Here is a 9,273-nt window from a genome sequence, read left to right as displayed (position 1 = left end):
TCAACGTAGAAAGACCATTTCAAGATTACTGCTGTGAAATTATTACAACATATATACAATTGTGGAATTATTATTGTATATATAAAGAGAAAAAATAATTTAATTTAAGATTAATTGTAATTTTTAAAATTAAAAAAAAACAACAAAAAATGCCCTCTGTAAAACCGGAAGTTGTAGCAGGATGGTCAGCTCAAGAATTAACTCGTTGGCTAGAGAAGGTTTTGTTGGCCATTTAAGTTTTTAACTTTAAATTTTAAAATCATAAAAATAATTGATCAATTAATTAATGTATCAGTTAATTAGATTAAATATTTAAATTGATTGAAAAAAGACATTAAAGTATTAAAAACTTTGGAACGTTTGATTTTGATTGAATAATTAGAAAATTAAATAATTAATTAGTGTTAAATGATCAATTAATTAATTGGTTATCGTCGCAGAATTCTATGAAAAGTGCAGCAAAAGCAGTGAAATCTCGTAATATAACTGGTAGCCAGTTCTTGGTCAGTTCACAAAAATAAAATTAACGAACGAACGAACGAATGACTGAATGAATGGACGAATGAGTGAATGAGTAAAAGCGTAGAAACGTTTTATCGTGAAAATATAATAATGTTCCTTAACTTTCTTAAACACAGACAATGAACATTTCTAAAATGAAAACCGATTTTAATTTGGACAAAAACGAGACGAAGTAATAAAATAATTTAATTTATTAAACAATTAATAAAGCTTCTCTTAATAAACTCATTTAAAAGTACCAAGAACCTACTCTGCATTCAAACCCAGTTCACTGCGCCACTTCGTCATGCTAGAATACTAATTAACTTAATTCACTTCATCATAGTTGATGTTATCAAATTTCTTTTCAGAAAAATGACCCCTCTTATCGAAGAACTTCAAAAACAATACGAGGTCTATAACGGTAAGAACTGAGCTTATCATCAATCTATTCTTTGCACATGTATCAATTGAGAAAGAGAGAGAAAAAAAGAAAGAGAGAAAGAAAAAGAGAGAGAAAGAGAAAGAAAGAAAGAGAGAGAGAGAGAGAGAGAGGATGCACAATTGAATGAAGATCAGACAGATTTTATAAATTTTTTTTTCAAAAATTTTGTAAAAAAAAACATTTTTCTACCGAATCAAGTGTCTGACGGAAGCTTTGACGATGATGACAACGACGTTAGTTTTCCTTTACGTTTTACTTCTTATGTAGGTTTGAAAAATGTATAAAAAAAACATTAGATGGCTTTATGACAAATTAAAAGCACATTTAAAGTTGCTAAAGTGTCGTTTCACTGTCTTTCTCTTTCTCTTTCTTTGTTGCAATGTTTGTAGCATTCATGTGTTTTCTTTTCCATATATATAGAATATATGTATTATATGAATATATATATATATATATATATATATATATATATATATATATATATATATATATATATATATATATATATATATATATCCTCGCCATACCAGTGGATTTAAAATTTGCTCGTCATACGCTGGCAGCATTCGAACCGGGTCAACACGCAACCACAACACTCTACTTTATTTTAATTACATTGTCAGTCAATTACATTAATTTTTTTGAAAATACTTATTTTATAGGAAGTGGATGGAAAGCAAGGTTAGTTTATTAAAATTTTTAAAAAGAAATTGTTTTTGTAAAATTAAGGATGCGTTTGAAAGTTGTATGTTGGTGTGATGAAATGACGCGCTGCTCCTCCACCGAATTCTCGTGCCCCGGCTTTGACTCCACCTCTTCCAAATTTGACTACGCCCCTTCTTGCAGATTCATGCAAAATTTTAATTAACAAAATTGAATAATGTACTTAACTATTAATTATAATAAGCTATTTATATGAAGAATTAATTACCTAAAATTGATAAGTTACTGTGAATTAATCGATGAACTTTTTGAACAGATGACCAATACGATACAACAATTCTTGACGAGTATCCGGTTGGCAAGTTATCGATCTAATTTGCTCTTATTTGTTGTCTATACGACGTGATAATTTAATAATAATATTAAAGATGAAATTTTTAAAAATAATAATAGCAATAACAACGACAATCTAGGTAGCCAAAAATCCCTCCCTCACTCCACAATCAGATGACAACGATGAAAATCAAGATTACGAGCAGTACGAGAAAGGGGAAGATTATGAAAAAAACGGAAACACTTTGAAACCTCCCCCCCTTGAGCCAGCCCCGGCCCCCTCTCTTCCCATCCCCATTAAGACTCTCCCACCCAAAAACGCTCCTCCTGCTTTTCGAAACTTGCCTCCGTCACTTCCTAGTTCTCCTCCACCGAATTCTCGTGCCCCGGCTTTGACTCCACCTCTTCCAAACCTGACTCTGCCCCTTCTTGCAGATTCACAACCCCCACCATTAGTTTCACGGAAACAGAAAAATTGTGTCATTGAAAAGCAACAGAACCACAAGCCGAACATAACCTCTAATGAGCTATGTGATGCTAAAGATGAATATGATGCCTTAGAATTCAACGAAGTATTAATTAATGTTGTTGTTGTCCATATTGTATCTCCTGAATTGAATTTTAGAAAATAAAAAGATTTTTGCAAAACCAACATAAAAAATAAAAGAATTAACAAAACAAAATATGTTTTACTTTTTCAGGTCGAGTATGAGCCAGATGATCCCATGAGCCCACCAGCTCTTCCACCAGCGAGACCAGTTCTAAACGGCCCACAAAAATTTGCCCCATGCTTGCCCCCTCTTAAAAATAACAATTCAGCCAAGGTAGATAATATTTTAGTTTTGACAAACTCATGAGAGAACGTTATTAACGATTTTTGCTGTTCAAACAGAAAGCAGAACAGAATGCGGGTCCAGGAATTCTACCAACCAGGCCACCACCACAAAATTTCGGTAATTTGTTTTTTGCATGATGCCTCGTAAAACGTATTTACAATCTTGTGTTAATCAAATTTCGAAAGATTAGTCTAATAATAAACTTAAACAAATGCAGAACAACTAGAAGAAACGGAGTACGAAATCGAAAACCTCGTAAGTATAATGTTAATATTTTGAATCAAGACTAACATTTTTATTTAACCTTTTTTATATAATTCTCTATCAGCCACAGACTCCAAAAAGTTCCAAAGAGCAGCAGAGGGGTAAGCTAAATTATACAGCAACTTAAACAAAACATCCTCTAAATGGAAATATAAATCGTCACTGCAGATAAGGCACAACCACCAATTGGAAGAGGTGGTTTCGCCTTGCCAGTCAGCTTAGAAGATATTCAGAAATTCAAAAACGCAGCTCAAAGAGGTGGCCTACAACCGAAAACCCCCCCTCAATACACGAGTCCCGCCAACTCACCTGGTCCAAACATTTTGAAGCCATCCGGTGTTAACACTAAGATAGCAAATGGCGTTGCCAACAATCAAAATGTACCGCTACCTTACGCTTTTCCTGTGAAAACTGCAGTTTCGCCAAAATTAATTTCCAAACCACCCGCCAATTCTAATGTCAGTTATTGTATTTAATCACTTATTTTAAAAATTACATCAATCATATTGGAACGCAACACTCTACAATTAACTCTAAACTATACAGAAGAACACACTGGAGAGTAACGGTTGGTACCTTGAAATTGACAGGAAGGAAGGAGAGAAGATGCTGCAGAAAAGTGGCAAGGTGAGATTGAACTAAACATCGAACAGCAATTTTTACATAATAATCATTAATTCATGTTCTTTTTCAAATGTTCCACAGAACGGCGTTTTTATAGTAAGGCCAAGCGCAAAGGAACCTGGGAAGCCTTATACGTTGGCAGTTTACCTGAACGGGTCGATCAAAAATATACCGATACGAAAGAAAATGAACAAATTTGCGCTTGGAATAACGGAAAAAACTAACGAACAAGTAGAACATGTTTTTGGGCACCCTTCTTTATTACTAATTTGAAATCTTCGCATCAACTGTTAAATAACAATTGGAAACTCATTTACTTAACACATTCTCAGACGTTTGACAGTGTGCAAGACATGGTAAAGTATTACTGTACAAACAAGTTAGATGTTACAAATCAGGACGGATCATTGACTGAAGTCACGCTGGTCGACAGCATGTGATCCGCTTGCTATCTGGACTGATTTATTTAAACAAACGCCATTTCAACTGTTGAAATACAAAAAAACTGATGGAACCGAATGAACTTCATGAGAAATGATTTTATTTCGAAAATAATCAACAAATTTCAGATAAAATTTCTTATTAACTACTAATATTCACAAACATGAACACTTAGAAACATAGCTACAATTATTATCAAATTAATTTAAATATCGTGCTTGTTTCCAGATAAAAAAAAATAACCACGCAGTCACAAAACGAGATATTACCATCTGCTTTGTGAGAACTAACTGACGGCACCGCCCACTATAACTTAAGCGCATGCCTCCAATGCCTGATCCCTTTCTTCAATCAATTCTTTCTGTGTAGCACAAATTTTCTCCTTAGCAAAGGCATCCAACTCCAGACCGGTAACAATTGAGTAGGTCTTGTTTGGTTTGATGACCACGGGGAAACTGAAGATCAAGCCCTTCTCAACACCATATGAACCGTCCGAGGGCACACCCATGGATACCCAGCGACCCTGATTTTGTGGAAATAAAATTGAACTTGTTATTTATTTCGTTTCATATAGAAGAGAAATCGTTCTGAATTGAAAAAATAATGTAATAATACTTAATACTTCACTATCTCATTTTACCTCTGGAGTTCCAAACCACCAATCATGAAGATGGTCACAGATGGCTTTGGCAGCGGAGAGGGCACTGGAGAGCTTGCGAGCTGCTATCACTTCTGCTCCTCTTTTCTGGACTGTCTGCATTTTTATGATGTCAATAAATTATACGACTAAAATACTAAACCAACAAAATTTATTGACTGAAGAGAAGATAGAGTAAAAAATTAAGAAAAAAGATCAACTGACTGAGATAAAAGCTCCTTTTAGCCAAGCCTCATCTTTGACGGCGTCCATTATTTTCACTTTCTGTCCATTAAGAAGGACACAACCATGGCTGACATCTGGAAATTGGGTGGATGAGTGATTGCCCCAGATGATGATGTTGTGTACATCTTGGGCTGATATGTGCACTCTTGAAGCTACCTTGAAGTTTTATTGGACACAGTCTACAATACTATATATGATTACATTTGAATCATTATTGTAATGGTTCACATAATTACTACAATAAATATCACACACATTATCATGATTAGCATATTCATGATTATAATTAGCATAATCGCTGCCATTATTAAATATTCACAAGCTTACATCGGCAGTTTTAAATAGAAATGAATGGAATGTTAGGTAGCGCCGTGAAAATAAACCAAACATATAATAAATTCTGATAAGATATAATAATATAAAATACTCATAATTATAATAAAAATTAATAAAAATAATATTAATATAATAATAATAAATATAATTATGCTTTAACCTGTGATTGGGCCCTGCTCTGATCAAGCCTAGTCAAACATGTAAAGTTCTCAGGTGCTATGCTAGGTGCATACTTCTTGCAGATGAATGCATTTGTATTTGCTGGATTACCAACAACCACAACCTATGCAGGAAAAATTAGAAAAAATTTTTAGAATTTAAAATTATTTTTTTTTAAATTTTAAAGTGTGAAATTAATCAAGAGTTGGGAGTTTATTTATTTTTTTGATCTAACCTTCACGGATTTCTTTGCATGTTTGTCCAGTGCCTCGCCTTGAACTTTGAAAATTTTGACATTGGCCTTCAGGAGATCCTTTCGTTCCATACCCTCCTTTCTGGGCATGGCCCCAACCAGGATTGCTACATCAGCACCTTCAAATGCCTCATTTGGATCAGCAGTTGGAATGATTTCTACACAGCAAAATCAGGGTTAATAAACTGATACACTGTATTATACTGAACTAAAGTAAGCCAACAAATCTAATAAAGTAGAATTAATTATAAATTTTTTAAACCAACCCCTAAGCAGAGGCAGTGCACAGTCGACCAACTCCATGACGACACCCTTCAAAACACCCAACATGACTTCGATATCCAACAAGACCAAGACAATTGGCTGTGAAAACATTTTAATTACAAATAGAAATAATTTTAAAATTAAGAAATGATTATAATCATGAAAGGTTGATAAGTTCTTAGACGTTTTTGTTTAATTTAAATTTTAGAATTAACAAAAATTCAAATAAAATGAAAAATTGCTGAAAACTAAACCTGATCATGGCCAAAAACGTCTCCCTTGGCAACTGGGTAGAGCAAGGAATAAGCGATCTGTCCGGCTGCACCAGTGATGACCACACGGATTGGAGCTTTGGGAGCACTCTAGAACAAATTTAAAAGGCAACAATTTAGACAAAATTCCTCACAATCAAACGTAAATGATAATAAATGAGTTAATTTTAAATGTCATTTTTTGATTTCGTCACTTATTTCACCTAAATTTTGAGGACCCATGATCTCAGTCATTGGAGATCAGAGCCCGATCCATATTATAATTTCTAGTTAAATTATCAAAAATTCAACTCCTATCGCGACCAAACGACGAAGTGATACTAATGGCACAAAATGCGACCCAAAATCAAATAAAATTAACCATTTTGTGCTTTTATCAGGTGCTTTAAATCAAGATGTCGGGTTGAACTTTGGAGTTAACACAATATATCGGTATATATATATATATATCGGTATATATATCGGTATATATATCGGTATATATCGGTATATATATCGGTATATATCGGTATATCTACTTAAAAGTGATATATAGGGATGTAGTTACATACCGACTATTAACCTTTCTAGAGTCGGTAAGGTGAACGAAGGTTAATCTCGAAAGGTTATAGAGATGGATTGTTTGTCCTTCATGATTGTTTTACGGTTTACGGTTATTGAGTACGATTTGATCAATTAAACAGTTATATTATGAATTTTAATGTTCAGTTTAGTGTGAAGAACGTAGATGTGAGCATTAGAAGTGTAAAATTGTATTAAATTGGTTGACAACAAGCCAAACAAATTCGACATATAAATGAATATCTAAGAGAGTCATAATTTTTTTCATAAAAATATCATTTCTGGATCACTCTATTGCTCAATTATACTTTTTTAGTCAACCTATTTCTAACTAAACTTTCAAACTTTAGAAATTGTTTTGCTTTTCATCATTCTCTTTGCTAAATCGTTTCAAAAAACTAAAAATTTCTTCCAGATGAAATATTTTTAGCTTTCAATTGAGAATTGGTTTATTAAATTTCAATGGGATACTAAGTTGTTCTAGCATTAAATGTCTGTTTTGACAATTTTATTTCAAAGTTCCAGTAAAAAAAAGTAAACTAATACGTCTAAATATGATAGCTTCATATTATTTTTAAAAAAATGACTGAAAACATGAAATTATAATTAGTATGTCAATCGAATAAAAAGCAAATCGTCTATCAAGTATGAAACGTTTGAACAAAAATATTTCAAATTTATAAAGAAACAAGAAAGGACTATGTATAGTGTGTAGATAAAACAATCATTAAAATGAAAAAAGGTATACATCAAATGAGTTTGTTAAAATAAGTTGATGTCGTAAAAATCGTCAACATTATTTGCGTGGGCGGTTGTGACCATGAACTCGGTTTCTGACGAAAATTTGCTTCCACCGGACATTTTCGTCCTTTTCCTCAATATCCCGCCATCATTCATCATTTTATCGCAAAATGTTTCTTTAACTTCAACGTTTTCCAATTTTTGATTGGAATCAGAAAGGTTAAATGCGTCAAAAAGCTCTTTCAATTTCATACTTTTGATCTGCCCGTCTTCAAGTGCGAGTCTTTTGATCACGGTCTTCTTCTCAACTGTTTTAGTAACTCGCCGCTTCACTTTCGTCCCGTCAGGTAACAGTTCGATGGATTCTTGAACTTTAGAATTAATCACCGGTTGATTTTCAATGGTGTTCGTGTAAATTTTAATAGAAGGAAGGATCTCATATATTCTGAGAAAGAGTGAAGGGTAAATTGAATTCATGAGAGCAATATTTTTATCATCTATCAAATCAATGTCATTTATTATGAGCTTTTTGTATACCTGTCCGTCAACCAGGCATTCTGTAGTGTGCCAGAGAGTTGAATCTTCACCTAACTCATCCTGGCATGCTTCATACTCAATTTCTTCTTGTTGAATTTGTTGTTTCGGGTGTTGTTTTTGCGGGTCGCCACTTGAAGATTTCACCATTTTTGTCGTCTTCACGTTTTTTAATATCGGCACACCTTCAGGCGTCTTGTCGTTGAAAAATTCTTCTGAGTTCATCGCGATGACGTTAGGCTCGTTGATGTTTGAAATATCTGGCGCTATTTCTGTGATTGATTCAAAAATATCAAAGTGACTCGTCTGTTCGTTAATTTCCGCATTAGAAATGCATCCATTTATTATGGTAATTTCTGCAACCGGTCTGAAGAATCTGGTTGTTGTTCGTTTAAATGAGAGCTTCGTGCCGTCATCTTTCAACGAATTTTTTTCTGAATAACTCGTTGATATCACCATGTCACCTTCAATTTTTTTATACGTTGAATTACTAACTGGAATGGTTTCTTCGGCGTCTATTTTAGTAACCGAAGTTTGCATCGGTTTTTCGGTACTGATTGGTTTCAGTTTCACTTTCATTTTGATGACTTTCCTTTTGATGGGCAGTTGTTCAGGCGAGACGTCATCGTATTGGTTTATCGATGTTTCCGTATCCAAGTTACTTCCGAATGGTTCGATGACACCAGACGGCAGATTCAAATAAATTTCTTCAACCTCGATGCCAATATTCTCAATTGAAGTAACTTCATTAATTAAATTTCCATTTTTAAAGGTCTGTTCAGTTATCGGTTTAACGAAATTCGTAATGATGAATTTTTTCTTCAAAACGCTTCCATCAGATAATGACTCTTCTCCTTCGTTAACCTTTACATTGGATTGAATGTCGCCTTCCAATCTTTTGGTCTCGATTACACCATCTTTAGTTTCAGGTTCTGTTACTGAAACAACTGGTAGCACCTCTTTCGGAGTTAAAACCAAATGTATCGTCTTTTTCTCAACGTTCGATCCGTCAGGCTGTTTAAACTCGGACTCGACAACGGATATGACATCACTTTTCCATAGTTCTGGATCATACTGATCCACCCCAGCTGGCAAATGAAGCATTGATTCAACTACGTAGGCATTCAGTGGAACTTCTGTTACGTTGCAGGCAGTCTCTATGT

The 9,273-nt window shown here is 33.9% G+C and overlaps 2 protein-coding genes across 2 annotated transcripts; one reads left to right on the top strand and one right to left on the bottom strand.

Annotated features, from left to right (window-relative positions):
- Positions 1-876: 876 nt before the first annotated feature.
- HELRODRAFT_181053 (hypothetical protein) lies at positions 877-4,106 on the top strand (the record flags this gene model as incomplete). The annotated part of the gene is made up of 9 exons (XM_009030334.1): positions 877-925; positions 1,926-1,963; positions 2,083-2,514; positions 2,644-2,766; positions 3,107-3,143; positions 3,211-3,500; positions 3,589-3,669; positions 3,748-3,897; positions 3,999-4,106. The coding sequence occupies 9 exons, from the start codon at positions 877-879 to the stop codon at positions 4,104-4,106; spliced, it is 1,308 nt and encodes a 435-aa protein (XP_009028582.1).
- Positions 4,107-4,185: 79 nt separating this feature from the next.
- HELRODRAFT_186114 (hypothetical protein) lies at positions 4,186-6,694 on the bottom strand. Its single transcript, XM_009030333.1, has 8 exons — positions 6,636-6,694; positions 6,257-6,364; positions 6,005-6,101; positions 5,721-5,896; positions 5,487-5,609; positions 4,970-5,146; positions 4,748-4,861; positions 4,186-4,630 (listed from the first exon to the last, which is right to left on the bottom strand). The coding sequence occupies exons 1-8, from the start codon at positions 6,636-6,638 to the stop codon at positions 4,421-4,423; spliced, it is 1,008 nt and encodes a 335-aa protein (XP_009028581.1). The 5' UTR covers positions 6,639-6,694; the 3' UTR covers positions 4,186-4,420.
- Between the last annotated feature and the right edge of the window lie 2,579 nt (positions 6,695-9,273).

This window comes from Helobdella robusta (genome assembly GCF_000326865.2).
Source record: "Helobdella robusta unplaced genomic scaffold HELROscaffold_67, whole genome shotgun sequence".
NCBI classification, from domain to species: domain Eukaryota; kingdom Metazoa; phylum Annelida; class Clitellata; order Rhynchobdellida; family Glossiphoniidae; genus Helobdella; species Helobdella robusta.
This window is presented reverse-complemented; position numbering and strand designations above follow the sequence as displayed.